At 39.5% G+C, this 19,841-nt stretch overlaps 1 protein-coding gene across 7 annotated transcripts in view; it reads right to left on the bottom strand.

Annotated features, from left to right (window-relative positions):
• The window catches only part of PTPN11 (protein tyrosine phosphatase non-receptor type 11), a 75,758-nt gene extending 55,917 nt beyond the window's left edge, over window positions 1–19,841 (bottom strand). For 2 of the 7 annotated variants that reach the window (XM_082353684.1, XM_082353689.1), the window contains exons 1-2: window positions 19,588–19,841; window positions 3,393–3,515 (exon numbers count right to left, since the gene is read on the bottom strand). In XM_082353684.1, the coding sequence (XP_082209810.1) occupies window positions 3,393–3,515; window positions 19,588–19,601 (137 nt within the window). In that variant the 5' untranslated portion in view covers window positions 19,602–19,841. The remainder of the gene's footprint in view (window positions 1–3,392; window positions 3,516–19,587) is intronic. The other 5 variants (XM_082353683.1, XM_082353685.1, XM_082353688.1 and 2 more) reach the window with 5 other exon arrangements.

The following is a 19,841-nucleotide window of genomic DNA, read 5'->3' as shown; positions in this document are numbered from 1 at the left end:
TTGTTAAAAGCACTGGTTCTAAGACAGTTCAACAAAAAGATATACAAATGACCTTTAACCTTATTAAAAGATGTTCAGCTTCAATCATAAGAGAAATTAAAATTCATTGAGATACCATTTCTCACCTATCAGGTTGACGAAAGTGAAAAGCTTGACAACACTCAGCTGGAAGCTGTGGAAAAACAGGGACCCTCAGACACTGCTGGTGAGAATGCAAAATGGTACAATCACTGTGGAGGGGAATTTGGAAAAACTATACCAATATATATTGACTCTCTGCCCCAGTCATCTCACTCCCGGGAATTCACCTCTGAAGATACATTTCCAAAAGCACAAAACATATGCAAAATGTTATCATATTAAATGCAGTATTATTTATCATTGTAAAATATTGGAAATAACTAAATTCCCATTTTTAGGAAATTGTATAAAGTTACATGCTATGCAGTTAATTTAAAAAATGAGAGAGATCACTAAAAGATTTCTGTAAGTGAAAAAAGTAAACTACAAAGAAATAGATTTAGTATTCCACTTCATGTGTGAAAAGAAACGCAGAAAGATAAACCATAAATTAATAAAACTGGTTACCTACAGGGATGGAAATAAGGTACACGGGGTAGGGATAAGAATAAGATTTGTCAGAATATACCTTTTTATACAGTTTGACTTTTAAATCTTGTAAATGTTTCACATATTCAAAAAATAAAATCAACAAGGATCAAAAAAATGAGTACAAAACCAAAAAACTGAATACAGAAAGAAAGAAATGACTCTAACTTTGCAGTAAGTTCATAACTACACAGAAAATTAATTCCTGTAGCTTTCGAACACAGTACAGATTGTACACCCTTAGTGGGATATATGCTGTGAACAGAAACACTCCAGATAAATCATGAACTTTACTTAATGGGCTTGTAATTAGAAATGATAATGGTATAGTAATTCTGAAACTATCTTTGTATTATAAGATTGGGCAAATGCGGTCATACATTGATGCTGCTGTGAAACACGGTTCTCTCTACAGAAGGGAAACACAAATACGGAATGGGAAAAGGTAAGGAAACTGGGCTGAACTGGAGCTATCAAACTTGTTTGATATACATTTATATATTTATTGATACTGATATATTTAAAATTTGGTTTTAAATATATAAGTATTTCCCAGCTCTGTCTACTATAAGGGCCTAAAAGCAATGATACTCCAGAAGACGGGGCAAACAGATATTATGTGCTTCCTGATGTGAAATAAAGGGATGGCTTCAAAATCCACTATTGAAATGATGAGAGAAATTTGAATATGGACTGTGTGTTAGATAACATTATGGAATCACTTAAAATTTCTCAAATATAATAATGATACTGTAGTTATACAGGATGTCCTTGTTCATAGGACATGCACACTGAGGTACGCAGAGGTAAAAATAAGCATCCTGACATCTGCAACTAATTTTCAAAAGGTTGGGGGAGGGGAGAGTATATACATACACACAAACACACACTCAGAGAAAAAGGGGAAACATGGCAAAATGTTAACAGGTAAAGGGAATGTGGGTATTCACTGTACTCATCTTTTGACTTTCCTATAGGTCTGAAATTTCTCAAGATAAAAAGTTGAGGAAAAAAAAAAAAAAAAAACCTCACCAGTTCTGTAGTCCCAGCTCTGCCACTTACTAGCTATGAAACCAGCTTTGTAAATTAACCTCTGTGCTTCAGCTTACTCACCCCTAAGATGAAGATAATAGTGGTATTTATTCATAGGTTGTTGGAGAGATTAAATAAAATATGTGCAGCGTGCTTAGCAAGATGGCCTGGAATATGTCAAGCCCTCAGTAACGTTTGTTATCATCCTCCTCCTCCTCCTCAACATCATTGTTGTTATTATTATATAATCTCCATCCAAACTCTTACAGGTCAAATGTCACTCAACTGTAGGTTAGAAGTCTGTGCTAGGATAAGCCTGGAAAAATTCATGAAGGCTTCTGCCCTCTCCTTGTAGCAAAACAGAAGTAAAAGCCAACAATGTGAGCTCCTTGAGAAACTAATCGATACCAAAAAGGGACTTCCCAAATCCCGAAGGGGTCCTAAATAAATCCTCAGAACATCTTTTCCTTACTTCTTTATTTAAAAAAAATAATAATAAAAGCAAATTCATAGAGCAGTTCAGTTCTGGCTCCTGGAATGAGCTAGAGTACGGAGAATAAGTATATAAGAGAAAGTCAATTTCTAGAAAAACTCTCCCACATGTGTCCAAAGAGACATGTAACAGATGTCGGCAATACTGTTCAAAACAATTTTAAACAAACTAAAAACAACTCAGTGTCCAACAATAGAGGATGGGATAAACTGTGGTATATGCACACCTTCGAATATTATATAGCCATTAAAGTTAATAATTAGATCTATATGTATCAGCACAGAACTCAAAAAAAATTTAAAGGTAGTCTCAGCCATGGATATGAATTCTAAAAACACACAAACCAACCTCATATCATTCACACATAGTACAAATGCAGTACAAGTATAAAAACATGTTCAGGAAGGAGATATACCAACCTCTTGATGGTGGTTTCCTCTGAGGAAAGAGGGAGGGGAATGGGACTGGGCAGGGGAACAAACGGGACCACAACTTCCTCAGTGATGTTTTATTTCTTGAAAAAGAAAAGTGATCTGAAGAAACTCTTCTCCTTCTTTCTTTCTTTCTTTCTTTTTTTTAATTAAAGTATAATTGATTTACAATGTTGTGTTAGTTTCAGGTGTACAGCAAAGTGATTCAGTTATATACTTTTTCAGATTCTTTTCCCTTATAGGCTATTACAGGATATTGAGTATAGTTCCCTGAGCTATACAGTAGGCCTTTGTTGTTTATCTATTTTATATATAGTAGTGTGTATCTGTTCATCCCAAACTCCTAATTTATCCCCCGCCCCACCTTCCCCTTTGGTAACCATAAGCTTGTTTTCTACATCTGTGAGGCTGTTTGAAGAAACTCTTAGGAAGTATTTTTCCCATTCAGTAATCAACAGACGGGAAAGGAAAAGTGCAGGGAACAAGGATTGAGCCTTGCTTTGGATTGAACCAGGATCGACCCAGGCCTTAAGAACTTATGTTATGCTCCAGCTCATCCTCAGTGGTCTCTCAAGAGAGAAAAGCCCCCCTTCAGGCCCCTTCTGCTGACTCCCCGAGCCTATCACTCCCAGGAGGCCACGTCCTGAACCCCACAGCAGGCCTGAATAACACCTGATCTGTGGGCCAGGGCACTGGCAAGGCCTCACCCACAGGGCAGCAGGCAGACCTTCAGACTCTAAATGAGGGTCGCAAGTTGTCCACATGTGGTCTTAACATTTCCCCCCTGGAAAACACTCTCAGGATTCTCTTTTTTTCTTCCAACTTACCTAACAGAAAGTGTAAAGTCTCCAGGGTTACTTTTACTGGGCCTTGCCAAAAAACTGCCATCAACTCCTCTTGTCAACAGTAGGTTTTCTGCCTCCACGCCAGTGATATTTGGGTGAAACCATCTTGAGAGAGAGAGAAATAGACCAATGAAAAACAAAGGACTCTGTCAGCACTACTTCCCACACCGTCACGGCTAAAATGCTTATTAGTAGAGTAGCAAATAAGAACACCAACACAACCCCTTTCCCTTCCTCTCTTTGGTCACCGCCTCCTCCTTGTCTTCCCCATGGTAGGGGCTTGGGATCCTGCTAGCACAGTAGAGGGGGCTGGGGGCATGGTCAGTGGGATTGGGGCTGAGGTGGATGCTATTTATATAGGGTGGTGGGGAGGGCCTTAGCAATAAGGTAACATTTGATCAGACCTGGAAGAAATGAGGCAGCAACACGCAGCCATATAGGAAAGGAACATATCAGGCAGAGGGAGGAACAAGATCAAGGGCACGGGGGCAGACCGTATTTGACATGCTCAAGCACTCAAGAGGCCAGTATGCTCGGAGCAGAACAGGCAAGGGACAGAGCGGTAGATGAGGCCAGAGAGGTGATGAAAAGCCGGATGATGCAGGGCCTCAGAGGACACTGTAAAAACTTCAGCTTTTATTTTTTGTGAAATGAGAAAGGACTAGAGGGTTTTAGACAGAGGAGCAACGTGATCTGACTTATATTTTTAAATCATCTTCAAGCTATCGTGCAAGGGTAGAAGCACACAGATCAGTTAAATAAGCTATTGTGATAATCCAGGCAAGAGATGATGGGACCAAGGACCAAGGTGGTGGAAGGAGTAGTGATAAACAGTCCAACTGGGAATATTTTAAGGGTAGCCAACAGGATTTCCTAATTTATTACATATGAGATGGGAAAGAAAGAAAGGAGTAAGAACAACTCCTAGGTATCATGTCTGGGCAAGTGGAAGGTTGACGGTACCGTGTACAAGATGTGGAAAAAGGGTGGGGAGAGGAAAAATCAAGTGTTAGATTTGGTACATGTTAAATCTTTTTTTTTTTAATTTATTTATTTTTAAATTTTTATTTATTTTTGGCTGCATTGGGTCTTGTTGCTACGCGCGGGCTTTCTCTAGCTGCGGCGAGTGGGGGCTACTCTTCGTTGTGGTGTGCGGGCTTCTCATTACAGTGGCTTCTCTTGTTGTGGAGCACGGGCTCTAGGTGTGCAGGCTCAGTAGTTGTGGCGCACGGGGTTAGTTGCTCCGCGGCATGTGGGATCTTCCTGGACCAGGGCTCAAACCCATGTCTCCTGCATTGGCAGGCGGATTCTTAACTACTGCGCCACCAGGGAAGGAAGCCCTGGTACATGTTAAATAAGAGATGCTTAATCATCTGAGTGTCTGGTACATATTAAGCACTAATGGTTAGATATTACTGACAATCATAACAATAACTATAAGATTGTTCTGACAAGAAATAATCAGAAAAGGCAAGAATCTAGACATAGTCTATCAACATTCCTGTTGTTTACATTAACTGAAATTTATTTTCTTTTTAATTTTTCCTATAGCATCTTACTAGCATTTTGGGGAAAATCTAAACATCATTCTGATTATCCTAGAGAAAAATCACAGGGTTCAGATCAAAAGGAAAACATATTAGTTTGCTTTTTACTCCCTCTGAGAGCCTGTCAGAAGATCGAGGCAGAATTTTGCCCAGGGAAAACTCAACCTGAATTTATAAGATACCTATCATTCCAGCATCCAATACTTTTGCATACAGTATGATTACTAAACTACCCTTTTTTTTTTTTTTTTAAATCTTGTCCACAGCTTCTTTAATCTATGGTTCCCACCTGAGTCCCCGCAGCCCTAAGGAATCAAAAAGCAATAACGGAAGGCTTCCAGTTACTTTTAACTTTTCAAAAAGTATAGTGAAAATCTTACATTAATCTTCAATTTGTCTATCTGTATAAGCTAGTTAAAATGTCAAATCTCTCTTGCTTTTGGCTACAAAACAATTATGTTACTTGGTGTGGTAGTCTGAAGCAGAGTGGCATATATGTTTTCTTCTACAACAAAAAGGGAAAACTAATTATTATATGATGAATACAGGTTAGGAAACAATTCTCTTTAGAATACTGGGTTTATGGTTTAAAAAAAAAAAAGAGGAGACCCCAGAAGTGAAAAAGCTGAGAATCGCTGGCATGTGGTGGCAAAGCTTTATGGGTAGGAGCACAGACTCTGGAACCAGACTACTTTGGTTCAGATCTCAGCTCTGTGTGACCCCAGGCTAGTTATTTAAACTGTTAACTCATCTATAAAGTGGGAATAGCAACAGCACTGTGTCATAGGGTGTTGAGAGGATAAAATGAATTAATATTTATAAAGTGCCTATAACAGTGCCTGGACTTCAGGGTAGCCAAGGACAATGATGACTGCCTAAATTCACACCTTCCCACATATCCTTCAAAAACAATACGGGGGACTTCCCTGGCAGTCCAGTGGTTAAGACTCTATGCTTCCAATGCAGGGGGCGCGGGTTCAATCCCCATGCCACACAGTGTGGCCAGAATAAATAAATAAATAAATAAATAATTTTTAAAAATTAAAAACTAAGGGGAAATTTTTTTTAAATATGGAATTTTTAAAAAAGAACAAGTAAAACCACACAATAACCTAACCATGCCCTCAACATAAGTAGAGACAGAGAATGCCCAAACTTCCAAATTACCTGTAAGTAAAAAAAGAAGACATACCAGATCTCAGTAGTGATCTCTCATCTTCTTACTGCAACCCTCTGTGCCAAGCCAAGGGCATTCTGAGAAAAACTGCATGTCAGAGAGAACAGGGGAGCTAGTGGCAGGCCTAAAATTGCTGTAAAACCACCTCCAGAAAGAGAAAGTCCACCTTAAGTGTGAAAATACTGAAAAAGTTTTCTTGTAAATCAGAGCCCTATTTATAGGAAAGGGGAATGATTTAAGGTGTAGTGTTAGAAATGCATGGTCTCTGGGGAAGAAAAAGGCAAAAAAGAGACAGGATCCATTTGGCAATTAGGTGACAAAAAGGAAAGGAAGTAGAAGGGGGAAATTTATTTACCTGCAAACAAACAAACAAAAAACCCAGAGGACAAATAACCTGTCCCCTACCACAAACACAAATACATACACAAATCCACGAAAAAAAAAAAACCCTGGATTTTTCTAAACTGACAGAAGAAGAGGCCATTGAATTAGGAACCTTTAAAATATTTAAAAGCCACAAAATAAATAGGAAAAAAGTGAATAAGTCTATACAAAGTTACTACAAAAAAGAAGAGTCACACATCAGTCAGCTTTTGAAAATTACCCCAGACAAACACCCATGATGCAGAAGAAAACTATAAGACAACACTCCAATCTGAATTAAATATACTCAAACAAGATTTGGGGATATGAAAAAACACTCTGAATAAGAAATTTAAAAGTTAAAAACAGAAATGGACAAAAAGTAGGAAAAAATGAAGAGGGAGCTGATCAAACTCAGAAAGAAAAAGGAAAATAAAATCATCTCAGAAATGAAAACTAAATTACTAGGCGCCCAAAGGAGAATAAGTTCAAATGAAAATCTAATAAGTGGCATTAAAGAAAGGTAGGAAAACAATGAAGAGAATAAAATATGATGAAGAAAGAAGTAAAAGAGATCACAAAGAAAATGGTTAATATGAAAGACAAGCGAAGAAGAAACAACATACATATAATTGGGGGAAGGGGGAGGGGGAAATGCAATGGAACAGAACTAATATTTAAACCTAAATTGAGAAAACAAATAAAATAAGATGTGAATCTATACATTGGAAGGGTCCACCAGGTACTTGGGAAAATTAGCCCAGAATAATCGCTGACACTTATTCTAATGAAACTATTACGCTTTAAAGACAAATGGAAAAAAATCAAGGCCTCCACGAAAAACAAATAACTTACTATAACAAATTAGTAATCTGACTTTTCAAAGCCAACATATAAAGCAAGTTGATACATGAACAAGCATTTTTTAAAAACTCAATGAAAGAAAAGGGTAAACCAAGAATTTTATATCTAGCTAAGTTATCCTTCAACTATCAGAGCTACAGAAAAAACAAGTTTCAACATACAACAACTAAGGGAATGCTGTACTTATCAGTCTTTCCTGATGAATCTACTAGAGGATAAACTTTATCTAACCAAATGGTAACAAGCAACATTGACAAAATAACCGACGGTGAGCATTTAATAATCTATAAATGTCATGTAAGACTAAAACAAAGATGGGAATGAGAGTAGAAAACTAATGTACAACAGTTATATACTGTGACACAGTAGAACTACTACAACTAGAAAATGGGAAAAGGAAAACAGAAAAAACCTCATTGTTGTACAGGCAATAGGCAATAGATGGGTGTTTAAGGATAATGAAAAAAATCTGATAAGCCTGATAATAAAAGTTAAATAACAAAACAGAGGACTAAGGACATTCAAAAAGGTGTAAGTACTAGATTAAAAAAAATACAAACCTTCCTAAATACCCCCTCAAAAAACTGTTTTCAACAAAAAATTTTTAAATATACATCTTAGAAAAAAATTATATATGTATATACACATACATACGTACATACACACACACATCTCGTGAGAAACAATGCAAGGAAACACTACAGTTGACCCACGAAAAACATGGGCTTTAGAGGCACCGATCCTTGCGCAATTGAAAATTCATATATAACTTTATAGTCAGCCCTCTATATCCACAGTTCTGCTTCCAACTGCATGGTTTCAACCAATGGCAGATTGTGTCATACTGTACTACATATTTATTGAAAAAAATCCGTGCATAAGTGGACCCTTGCAGTTCAAACTTGCGTTGTTCAAGGGTCAACTGTAAGTATAAAACATTAAGATAGAGGACTTCCGGGCTTCCCTGGTGGCGCAGTGGTTGAGAATCTGCCTGCCAATGCAGGGGACACGGGTTCGAGCCCTGGTCTGGGAAGATCCCACATGCCGCGGAGCAACTGGGCCCGTGAGCCACAACTACTGAGCCTGAGCGTCTGGAGCCTCTGCTCCGCAACAAGAGAGGCCGCGATAGTGACAGGCCCGCGCACCGCGATGAAGAGTGGCCCCCACTCGCCGCAACTGGAGAAAGCCCTCACACAGAAACGAAGACCCAACACAGCCAAAAATAAACATAATAAATAAATAATAAATAAAAATTTAAAAAAAAAAAAAAAAAAAGATAGAGGACTTCCCTGGTGGTGCAGTGGTTAAGAATCCGCCTGCCAACGCAGGGAACATGGGTTCAAGCCCTGGTCCGGGAAGATCCCACATGCTGTGCAGCAACTAAGTCCATGCGCCACAACTATTGAGCCTGCACTCCAGAGCCCGCGAGCCACAACTACTGAAGTCCGCACGCCTAGGGCCCGTGCTCCGCAACAAGAGAAGTCACCGCAATGAGAAGCCCACGCGCTGCAACGAAGAGCAGCCCCCGCTCGCCAGAACTAGAGAAAGCCCGCGCATAGCAATGAAGACCCAACGCAGCTAATAAATAAATAAATAAATAAATAAGCAAAAATCAAAGAAAAAGAAAACAAAAAAGTAGTAGATCTAATTATAAAAATCCTGCTTTTTAAAATTAACAAAATAGACAAACCACTAGTTAACTTATTCAGGAGTACAAAAACAAGAAAAAAATCACAAATACACAAAACAAGAAATGACAAGGGGGAAATAAGCATTGAAACAGAAGAAAAAAAATTTTTTAAAGAAACTACTTTGCAGACTGCTGTGCAAATAAATTATAAAATCTAGATGAAGTGAATAATTATCTAGGGAAATACAGACTGCCAAAACTGAGTCCATTAGAGAGAAAACTTAGGCAAACCAATTTCTATATAAAAATAGAGAAAGCAATTTTAAAACTACCCCACAGAAAAGCACCAGGCCCAGATGGTTTCAAAATGGAATTCTATCAAACTTTCAAAGACCAGACCATCCCACTGCTCTATAAATTATTCCAGACAGTCAAAAGGAAAGGAAAACGTACCACTTCCTTTCATGAAGCAAATATAACACCGATACCCATACCAGATAAAGACAGCTACTTCAGTGATACAGAAGGCAGACACCTTGCTCCTAATTCTAATAAGATCCTAATTATTTTAAAATTATAGTAATGGTTATACTGCAGTATTTAAAAAAAAAAAAGTCCGTAAACCTACAATTATCAGGTTAATGAAGTGAACGAAGGGAAAAACCATTCTGTCTCCCCTCTACAGCTCTCTCCCAGCATCTTCCTCCATTATTGGTCTTCATTAAATGAAATACTGCGGGCTCAGAGGTTGCTTCATTTTTAAATACCGGTCATCCAGCCTGGGCCGCCACCACCTATGGGGGATCTGTTCCCTTACTGTCACCACTGTTATCCCCTCTTTCTTTTTTAAAATTGATTCTAGAAGAATTTCTCAGGTTTGTCCTCAACCTCACCACTCGGAGGGCTGCCTCAAGGGCATTCTTTACTGCTTCTAGCAAGATCTTCTTATTTATCTTCCTGTTTTTCTATCCTGTTTCATCTTTCCTTATCTCAGCCAACTACTTCAGGCAGCTCTAATTTTTTATAGACTCAATGTCCTTTAGAATCTTGTTGAGAACACAAACATAAACTTTCTAAAACTTTTTAAAATTCATTTACTAAAACAGCACAGATAGGTATGAAATTCAGAGAAAAAGCCCCAAGTTTCCCTTGCATCGTCAGAAGTCACTACAGTTAGCAGTTTCCTAATCTTTGAGAAATGTCTCGTGCATATACATACATATACTTACTTACCTACGTGTGCATGTGTGCAAACACACTACTCTCTCTATGCCAGCCTGTGTGGAACACACACATACACAAATGCAATCCTGATCTACACCCCAATTTTTTCACTTACTACAACACAAAGATCTTTCCGTGCGAGCGTTCTTTTTAATGGCTATACACTATTCCATTGTAAGAATGTATCGTCCATAATTTAATCCCTATTAGAGGACATTTATATTATTCATAGATTTTTGTCATTACAAATAATGCACATATCACACCCTTTATAATCATCTTTATACACTTTTACAAGTATATCTATAAATTAAAATTTTAGAAATAAAACTGCTTTGACAAGAGTTTCTTTTTTTTACTCTGACAAATTTGCCAAACCACACTCAAAAGAAGGTACCAGTTTTGACTCCCACGAATTAAGCGTGAAAGCCCGTTTTCTCCCAGTTTTGCCAGTACTACGTATATTACCAAACTTTTTCATCTGAGTCATGGAAAATGGTACCATTCTAGTTTGCATTTCTATGTGAGACTAGCACTTTTTCATGTTTTCAGACCACTTTTTTTTTTCCTTTTCTGTGAGTTGTCAGCTTGTCATTGTTCGTTTTCTATTGGATTTTTTTTTCTTACTGATTTAAAGGGGCTCTTCTTGATAGAACCAGAAAATGATCCTTTATTATACATGTGACAATATTTGTCTTAGCTTTTTTCCATTTTTACTTGCTTGTGGTTATTTTTTTTCCCCAAAGAAATTCATCTTGGCATGGTTAAATTTATCAGCTTTTTCCTTTATGGCTTCTGGGTTTCTTGCTATGTTTAGAAAAACTTAACCCACAGCACTGTTGTGAAATGGAAATAAATTAATACACATAAAATGCTTAGCACAGAAAAAAACTCCAAGGAGTTTCACCTTTGGAACTAGGAATTTAGTTTTAGGTCAGAATAAAACACAATAAAGGCACAGATTTTAACAGGACCCTGCAATAGGTACTAAAAAGCGGGGATGACTGGGAGAAGAAAGTAAATAAGACAGAGATGAGAATTTACATCAAGAAAGAGTATGGAGACAAAGAGAAGACAGAATTATTATTTACTACTAATAATATTTTATATTTAATAAAAATTTATAAATTATAAAATAGAAAAGACTTCTCCATGCTTGTATTATTACATATACTTTTTTCCCCTCAATTATCAACTAGCTCTGATAGCAAGGAAAAAAATAATTTACTGGCCATTATATATTATGGCTGGTTAAAATTGTAGCTACATTTACTGTTTGCCATGTGCCAGTGTGCAAAGTAGACTCCAGAAGTCAAACTTTTAACCATTACACTCTGCTATTTATTTCTAAAAATTTCTAAAGCAGAACTCTGACTGTAGATGGTCTTCATTCACAACCATGTGTTCTCACCTTTGTATATTTTACAAAAATAACACTTATGTAGAGTATCCTGCTGATGCTGAGGGACATTATAAAAGTGACTTCCACTGCTGAAGGTGACGCTGGGTAACTACAACCAGCACCCATCAGGTAGATTGGCAGAGGAGATAAGGCAGGTGGTCTCTTTAGCCCTTTATTAAATAAACCATTATTATTTCATTTCCAACTTCTAATTATACCTATCATGTTATTAAGAGTGAACATACAGACACACACACACACACACACAGAAGAGTGAACACAGGAGAGTGATGTTTACAGGGGAAACTTAGTAACCAGCATTTAGCACAAAGGCTACACAGAGTAAGGGCTTAATAAACATTTGTTATCGCTGTTGTTGTCATTTTTATTATTGGTGGAAGATATGCGGATAGATTCTTCTCCTGCATAATAATGTTAGTATCGCACAGACCATTTTGAGATATGAATCATTTATGTTACACTGCCTTTTCAAAAACTGAACTTCACAGCTCAGGGGCTGTCCCTACATTATCTCAAACAGTATATAATTAGAAATTGAAAGTTCTATTCCATAACCCACCCACTTGAGTTTTGATATACTGTAAACTCTCCTTCCTTGGTTATTTTTTTCAAAAAGCCTTTGTATTTACCAAAAAAGTCTTTCCCAATTACATGTTTAATATTTGTAGTGCAATTACTGGCAGTTTTGTGATTTGCAACATGCTTATCGCTAACACAGAGCAGTTAGAGTTCATTCAACCCCTGAGATCTTAGTGAGAGACGGTAAGGAAGAATAGTGGAGTTAATAGGACTAATATGATATTATAGAGCTGGCCTCAAGGAATATTACACTGGTGATGTTAGGTACTGAGGCTGTACATCTCTAAACCCTGCCCCCATCTCCCACCTAGTGTGAATTCAAATAGCAGAGGTTAGTCTCCCCAAAAAGTAATGTAAATGTATCTGTATTATCTAAAAGGAGGGGAAAAGGGCAAATTAGTATATCTACATTTGGGTCTGTCAACAAGGTGGGTCCATACAGGATGAGAAAAAACAGATAAATTTCTAGTCTTCCTCATGTATACAGTGGGCACTTGGTGAACGACTGCTGCCTGAATTAACTTCGGGGAATGAAGAAAAACCAGGGAGGAGAAAAGAGAGAGGAAGGGCATAGCGAAAAAGTCACACAGGGAAGGGGGGGAAGAGCATTCTCCTCTTGCACATTCTAACTCCTGCAAACCTGCCAGAGCTTGACAATCCCTTCTAATCGGTCATCCTCTGGCACTGTCTATTATTTATTAAGACTCTCAGGTCATAACATGGTCCAGGTCGGTACCACCCATCTCACAGAACGAGCTTGAAAACACATACACACACACACACAACACCAACACTTGTGAAAAAGAGCCTCAAATCAATGTCTAAAACAAATCAGTTCTGTGCTGAGTGGGCCTGAAGAAAGGAAAAACAGAATCCCTGCCTCCAAGAGAGTTTACAAACCCAAACTATCTGCCCAGAAATCCTACCAGAAATCTAAATCCCTCATTAGTGAATACAGATTCTGCAAAGGCTTAGCTCACTGAGGCCAGGACCTTATTTATGTCAAGTGAGTTTAAAAAAAAAAAAAAAATGCTGATGAACCAAAAAGAAAATACAATGATGCTGAATATTTTATCTATGTCCCCTTCCCCCAGTGATGTGGGGAAACAGTCAAGCAGGCCAATAATATCAGGAACTTATTCTCAAGGCTGCTATGCTAAGAAGGGAATTTAAACTAGGGATCCGAAGTCTTATTTCAGTTTCTTGCCTAAATATAAAGTGATACTGGGTATAGCTTTCTTACCCACTGCTCCAGAAAAATCATTCTCTCTGTCCTTGGGGAGAAAGTTTAGAGTTTGGTACTTTCTGCAGATTACAAGAATATTCCTCTTTTCCAATTAAATTTTAATTTTCTATGGGAAAAGGATGAGTCACAAGGGAGGGGCAGTCGATGGGGACAAGCATTCTAGGTAACAGAGGCTAGAAAAAAAGTTAAAGCAGCTAGCTTTCTAATGGTAGTGGATAGCTATGTCTTTATAAATCATTATCTTTTCATAGAGTTTCACTGGTCAGCATCTCTGCTCTGATGACAAGACAATAAATGGAAACTGCCTCCAAAAGTCTTTCCATAAATGGCTTCTACCCTGTTCAAAGCCTCTCTCTCTCTTGTCTGCTCTCCCTGGGTCCACTCCAGCCTCCTACAATTCTCCCTTCACAGCAGCTAGAGGGATATTTTTAAATAGATCAGCTCATGCCACTCCCCTGATCACATCCTTCTATAGTTTTGCATTGCTCTTAAAATACAACCCAAACTCCTCTCCATGGTCCACGTGACAGTGAGGACCTTAAAAATCCCTGTGTGGTCTAGTCCCCACCTACAGCCCCAGTCTCAGCTCCGCCACGTGCTCCCTTCTGTCCTTCAAGCACTCCAAGAACTCCCTACCTCAGCACTCTCGCACTTGCTGTTTCCTTAAAACCTGGAACACCCAATGCCTAGCACAGTGCCCCCCGCACTTAGTAATCCCACGATAAATAAGTTAAATCACAAGTTCTTGAATGAATGGGTCAGTGTTTCATTAGAGTGGGTCAATGGAATGACACAGACTTGGATCTACAGTCTACTATTTTTAAAATAAACGTATTGCGTGTGTGTATATGTATGTGCGTATAGACAGATATATATACAGTGTGCATGAATGTGTATATCAGTATACAAGTATGTATGTATTCTAAACAGTATGCTCTATACTGGCAAATTTCAGTTTCAGTTTGCTACTACGTTCATCAAACTCATTTGATGCTGGCCTACAAGTCTGTCTCCCTCTCTAAATTCAATGCTCCTTGTGAACATGAATCGTATCTTTCATATTTCAGTGCTGCCAAGGACCACAGCATATACTAGCTTGCTAAATGCACACAACCCTCCAAAACTCAGTAATGAACTGGGCTGCATTTTAGGGTGTTTGAATCCATTTCGGGGAGGGTCTCAAACTGTTGGTTGCAGGCCACAACTGCCACAGAACCTGCCAAACATCAGTATTTGCCTTCCCCTTCCTTCAAAAGGTCAGCATTGGAGGGCAAGTGCTGTCTGTGTTTCCCAAAGGGAAAGAGGAATAAGCACAGTATCTTCTATTGTTCCATAGCTGCCTAACAAAGTACACCAAGGCCCGCTAGTAACAATTACAAACAAGGGTTGGCTCTGCTTTTCCAGCTCTTGTGCGACTCTCTAACATTCGCCATACTGACCACGTGCAAGAAGGGTAAGTGATCTTAGCAGTGGCCCCTGCATTTGAGCAGCTCTGGACAAAAACCTGAGCTTACATCGGGGCAGGACATTAATAAAGACAACCCAGTTTCAACTGGAAAGACGTAGAACTGTTATTTTTCAGTAAGGCAAGTTTATTTACTCCCACAGGATAGAAACAAACAGGGCCACTAAGGAGAGCCTGGGACAAATGTACCTGACCTGCATCAGATAAATCAAAAGCCTAGAGTCTGAGAACAAGCTAAATTTTCTGCCCTCTCAGTTCAAGCCCTCAGACACTACCTTCCAGAGGAACAAAAGCAAATGCAAAAGATGTACCAGATGCTGAAGAATACAGCCAGTTTTGTCAGCTAAACAAGGCAGAGTAGGGCAGCCAAGCAATCTCAAAATCTAAACTCAGCACTAGCTTTGCTATATTACCTGGGTGGGAGGGAGAATCATATAATTGCTCATACCTTCCTTTCCTTACCTGTGATGTTGAGATGTATCAGCATACTGAATATATGACACTGTAATTATTAAATGCATACAAACTCTAAACCCTAAACCCATGAACCAAAAAGAATTACTTTGATAATTAAACAACACAAAATTCAGAATATTAGTCATTCAGGAGTCAGCTCATATGATCACCTCCTCAGAGACTTTTCCTAAACCCATTATCAAAACTAACCACGTTCTCCACATTCGGTTTATTTTTTTCCCTCCCAGCAGTTATTACTACCTGAAATAGTCTCATTTATTCATGTGTTTGTCCATTTTCTCTCTCAGCCATAAGAACAACGATTTTTCCCTATTCTACAGCTTCATCCTGCCTGGTTCAATAACTACTTGTTGAATGAATTAATTCTGAGGTTAAAAATCATTTGAAAAAGAACACAGTTCGAAGACTAACACTATCTGGTTTCAAGACTTGTTATAAAGCTACAATGATCAAGATCATGTGGTATTGGCATAAGGAAAGACAAATAGATCAATGGAACAGAAGAGAGTCTAGAAATAGGCCCACATATAAATGGACAACTGATTTTCAACAAAGGTACAAGTTCAATAAAGATGGACAGTCTTTTCAACAAATGGTGCTAGAACAACTGGACACCCATATGCAAAAAAGAGAAGATACAGCCACACCTCATACCGCATACAAAAGTTAACTCAAAGTGGATCATAAACCTAAAGCTATAAAACTTATAGAAAACAAGAGAAAACATTTGAGACATTTTGGATTAAGCAAAAATTTCTTAGGAATGACACCACAAGCATGATCCTTTTTTTTTTTAATTGATAAACTGGACTTCAGCAAAATTAAAAACCTCTGTTTAAGACACTTTAAAAAATGAAAAGACAAGCCACAGACTAAAAGAAAATATTTGCAATTCTGATCAAAGACTTGTATCCAGAACAAGAAACTCTCAAATTTCAATAAGAAAACAAACAAGTAAATTTTATTTTTTTTAACAAGTAAATTTTAAAAGAGAAAATATTTAATCAAATAGACGTGTCACCAAAGAAGATATACAGATGGCAAATAAGCACATGAAAAGATGATCAACATTATTAGTCACCAGGGAAGACACAAATTAAAACTACAATGAATAAATATCAAATCATTATGCTGTATACCTGAAACTAATATAATGTTCTATGTCAATTATACCTCCATTAAAATATTAAGTAAGTAAAATTAAAATTAAAAAATTAAAAAGTGCTGATATGGGGGAAAAAACTACAATGAGATACAATGACACACCCTTTATATGGCTAAAATTTAAAAACTGACCATTCCAAGTGTTGGCCAGGATGTGGAGGAACCGTAACTCTAATACGCTGCCAGTGGGAATGTAAATGGTATAACCACTTTGAAAAAGTTTGGCAATTGCTGAAAAAGTTAAATATACATCTGCTATGTGATCCAACCATACCACTGATAGGTATTTACCAAAGAGGAATGAAAGTATACATCCACACAAACACTTGTACACGAACATTCAGAGCAGCTTTATTTGTGAAGCCAAACTCTGAAACAACCCAAACATCCATCAACAGGTGGATGGATAAATAAACGGTGGTACATTCATAAAATGGAATATTACTAATCAATAAAAAGTAAGGAACTATATGACACACACTACAACATGGATGAATTTCAACATAATTTTGCTGAGCATAAGAAGCCACACATAAAAGTCCATTTACATAAAATTCTAGGAAATGCAAACTAATGTATAGTAACAGAAAGCAGAAGAGTGTTTGCCTGGCAACAAGGAAGGGATTATAAAGGGCACGAGGAGCCATCAAAAGGGGTGATGGATATGTTCATTATCTTGATTGTGGTGATGGTTTCACGAGTGTATACACGTGTCAAAACTTATCAAATTGTACACTTAAATATATGCAATTTGTTGCATGCCATTTATACCTCAATAAAGCTGGGTTAAAATAATAAAATAGACCTATGATCTGAAAAATAATAATAAATAATCCCCAATTATGTGTGTTACATTCATAATCTGCTTTTTAGGTGGCACACATTTCTTTTCCATTAATAGGTAAGGGAGGGCTGGAGGAGAGGAGGAATTACTCCATTTCAAACTGTCATCTTTACCACTTGCTGCTTTGGCTATACCCACACTTCCTGGCTTCTAAACTAACAAGCTGGACAATGTAGGGTCTATTACTACCCAGCCCCTACCCCACTCCCAGCCCCTAGTCTTTGTCTCCTAAAAGAAGCAGATCCTTACTTGTCTGGAAGAGCAGACACAAGGAACAAAAGGCTCAATGACTATTTGACAGATTAAATAGACAACTGTTTTATTTAAAAGCTCCCTAAGGAATTAGAACATTTGAGGCTATACACTGTTCTGCTGAAATGCAATTATATATTACCCAGATCTGTAAGCACTTGCCAACAGACCTGTCCAAATCACTCACTTCCTAAGTTTTCAGTTTTCTTCTTTCTCTCTCTTTTCATTCCATGAATGAATAATGTGCAGGTGTATTTCTGAGAAGACATTCCTAATATTTTGAAAAGTCTCTCATTCAAATAACTCCAACAGCTTGAAACAGTTCCTCAAATGTCTAAGACAGTGACCATAACAGGACAATGAAGTCTAAACAATGGGTCTTATATAGGAATCATATATAAAGAGTGGAAATACAAAATAGCAGGATCATTATCTGAAAACAGTAGATCACACTACTGTTTAACAACAAAATTAAGGCTTACAAATTATTGGCAATACTTATAAAATAATAGTAACCTGGTAATTAACAGAGGGGTTCTGGCTCCATCATTTATTGATTGAGTGACCTTAGGCAAGTTGCCTAACTTATTTTTTTTTAATTTATTTATTTTATTTATTTATTTTTGGCTGCATTGGGTCTTCGTTGCTGCGCACGGGCTTTCTCTAGTTGCGGGGACCTGGGACTACTCTTTGCTGTGGTGCGTGGGCTTCTCTTGTTGCGGAGCACGGGCTCTAGGCGTGCGGGCTTCAGTAGTTGTGGCTCATGGGCTCAGTAGTTGTGCCTCGCGGGCTCTAGAGCACAGCGCGGGCTCTAGAGCACAAGCTCAGTAGTTGTGGTGCAAGGGCTTAGTTGCTCCGGGTCATGTGGGATCTTCCCCAACCAGAGCTCGAACCCCGAACCCGTGTCCCCTGCATTGGCAGGTGGATTCTTAACCACTGTGTCACCAGGGAAGCCCAGGTTGCCTAACTTCTGAAACTCACTTTACTCATCTTTAGAAGGGGGATAACAATACCTACCTCATAGACTTATAGTAAGGATTAAACTTGTTTGGCATACAGTAAGACCTAAATAAATGTTAGCTATTAGTAGTATGATTACCCTGAGCTTTCACCGGATCTCATTAATTCACTAACCTTCCTTCTGACTCTTAGGTTCAAATCCTATCATTTACTAGCATGTTTCTTCTGAGCCTCAGTTTCCACATCCGTAAAACGGGGGTGATTAATGTTACCTGACTTTTAAGGTTGTGAAGGATTAAATAACTAGAGATACAGCTCCCTTCCCTCCCATCTCCCAAAGCGAAGATCGCAGAGGAAGGAAATACTTCTAATAGCTGCAGATACAGTCAGTTTTTCCATTTCTGGCACGTGAGGGGTGGGGGGGAAAGGAGATGCAAAGAGGCATATAAAGGGGTCAGGGATCCTGAGTAAAGCCCGCAAATGCGCGCAAGAGGCAGAGGGACCCAGAGCGGCTCGACCGTCGGGGGCCTGGCCCCGCGCAACTGGCCCCTACTCTCCCCTCCCGCGTCCGAGGCCGAGGAGCCTCCCCAAGTGAGCGGGGTTATTTCGGAATCACCATGAGGCAATTCTCATGAGGCAATGGGTCAGGAATGCGGCGCCGAGCCGGGCCGCTGGCGTCCGCGGTTCCCCGGGCGGTTCTACCTGACCCGTCCAGACGGGCATCCCCAGGGCTGCGGGAGCCGGAACTCGGGGAGGCAGGAAATGAATGGGGACCCGAGGGGTGGGGGCGCGGTGGGGCCGGACCCCCGGGCCCGGGAGGGCTAGGGGGTTGGGACGGAGCCTGCCCCCGCGACCCCGGGCGGGAGTCCGAAGCCCAGCCGGGCCGCCCCCTCCCGGGCGGGGCTGAACGAAAGCGGCGGGGGCCGGGCCGAGGCCCGGGCCGGGCCCTCGGGGCTCCTCACCTCCGCGATGTCATGTTCCTCCCGCCCTCCGGCTCCGCGACGGACCCGCTCCTAGCTCAGGCTCCGCTGGGCCCGGTCACATCGGGCTGGCCCGAGGGAGGCCCGCTCCGGACCGGACGGGGGGCAGAGCCAGCCGGCCGCGCGCAGACCCCCCTCCAGGCCTGGGGATCCCAGAGACTGTGCAGCCGCCCCCCAAGCCCGGTTCGCTCCTCCTCCTCCCCCGCCCTTCGCTGCCGGCGCCACTGTGACGTCAT

This window comes from Balaenoptera borealis (genome assembly GCF_965194805.1).
Source record: "Balaenoptera borealis genome assembly, chromosome: 14".
Lineage (NCBI taxonomy): Eukaryota > Metazoa > Chordata > Mammalia > Artiodactyla > Balaenopteridae > Balaenoptera > Balaenoptera borealis.
This window is presented reverse-complemented; position numbering and strand designations above follow the sequence as displayed.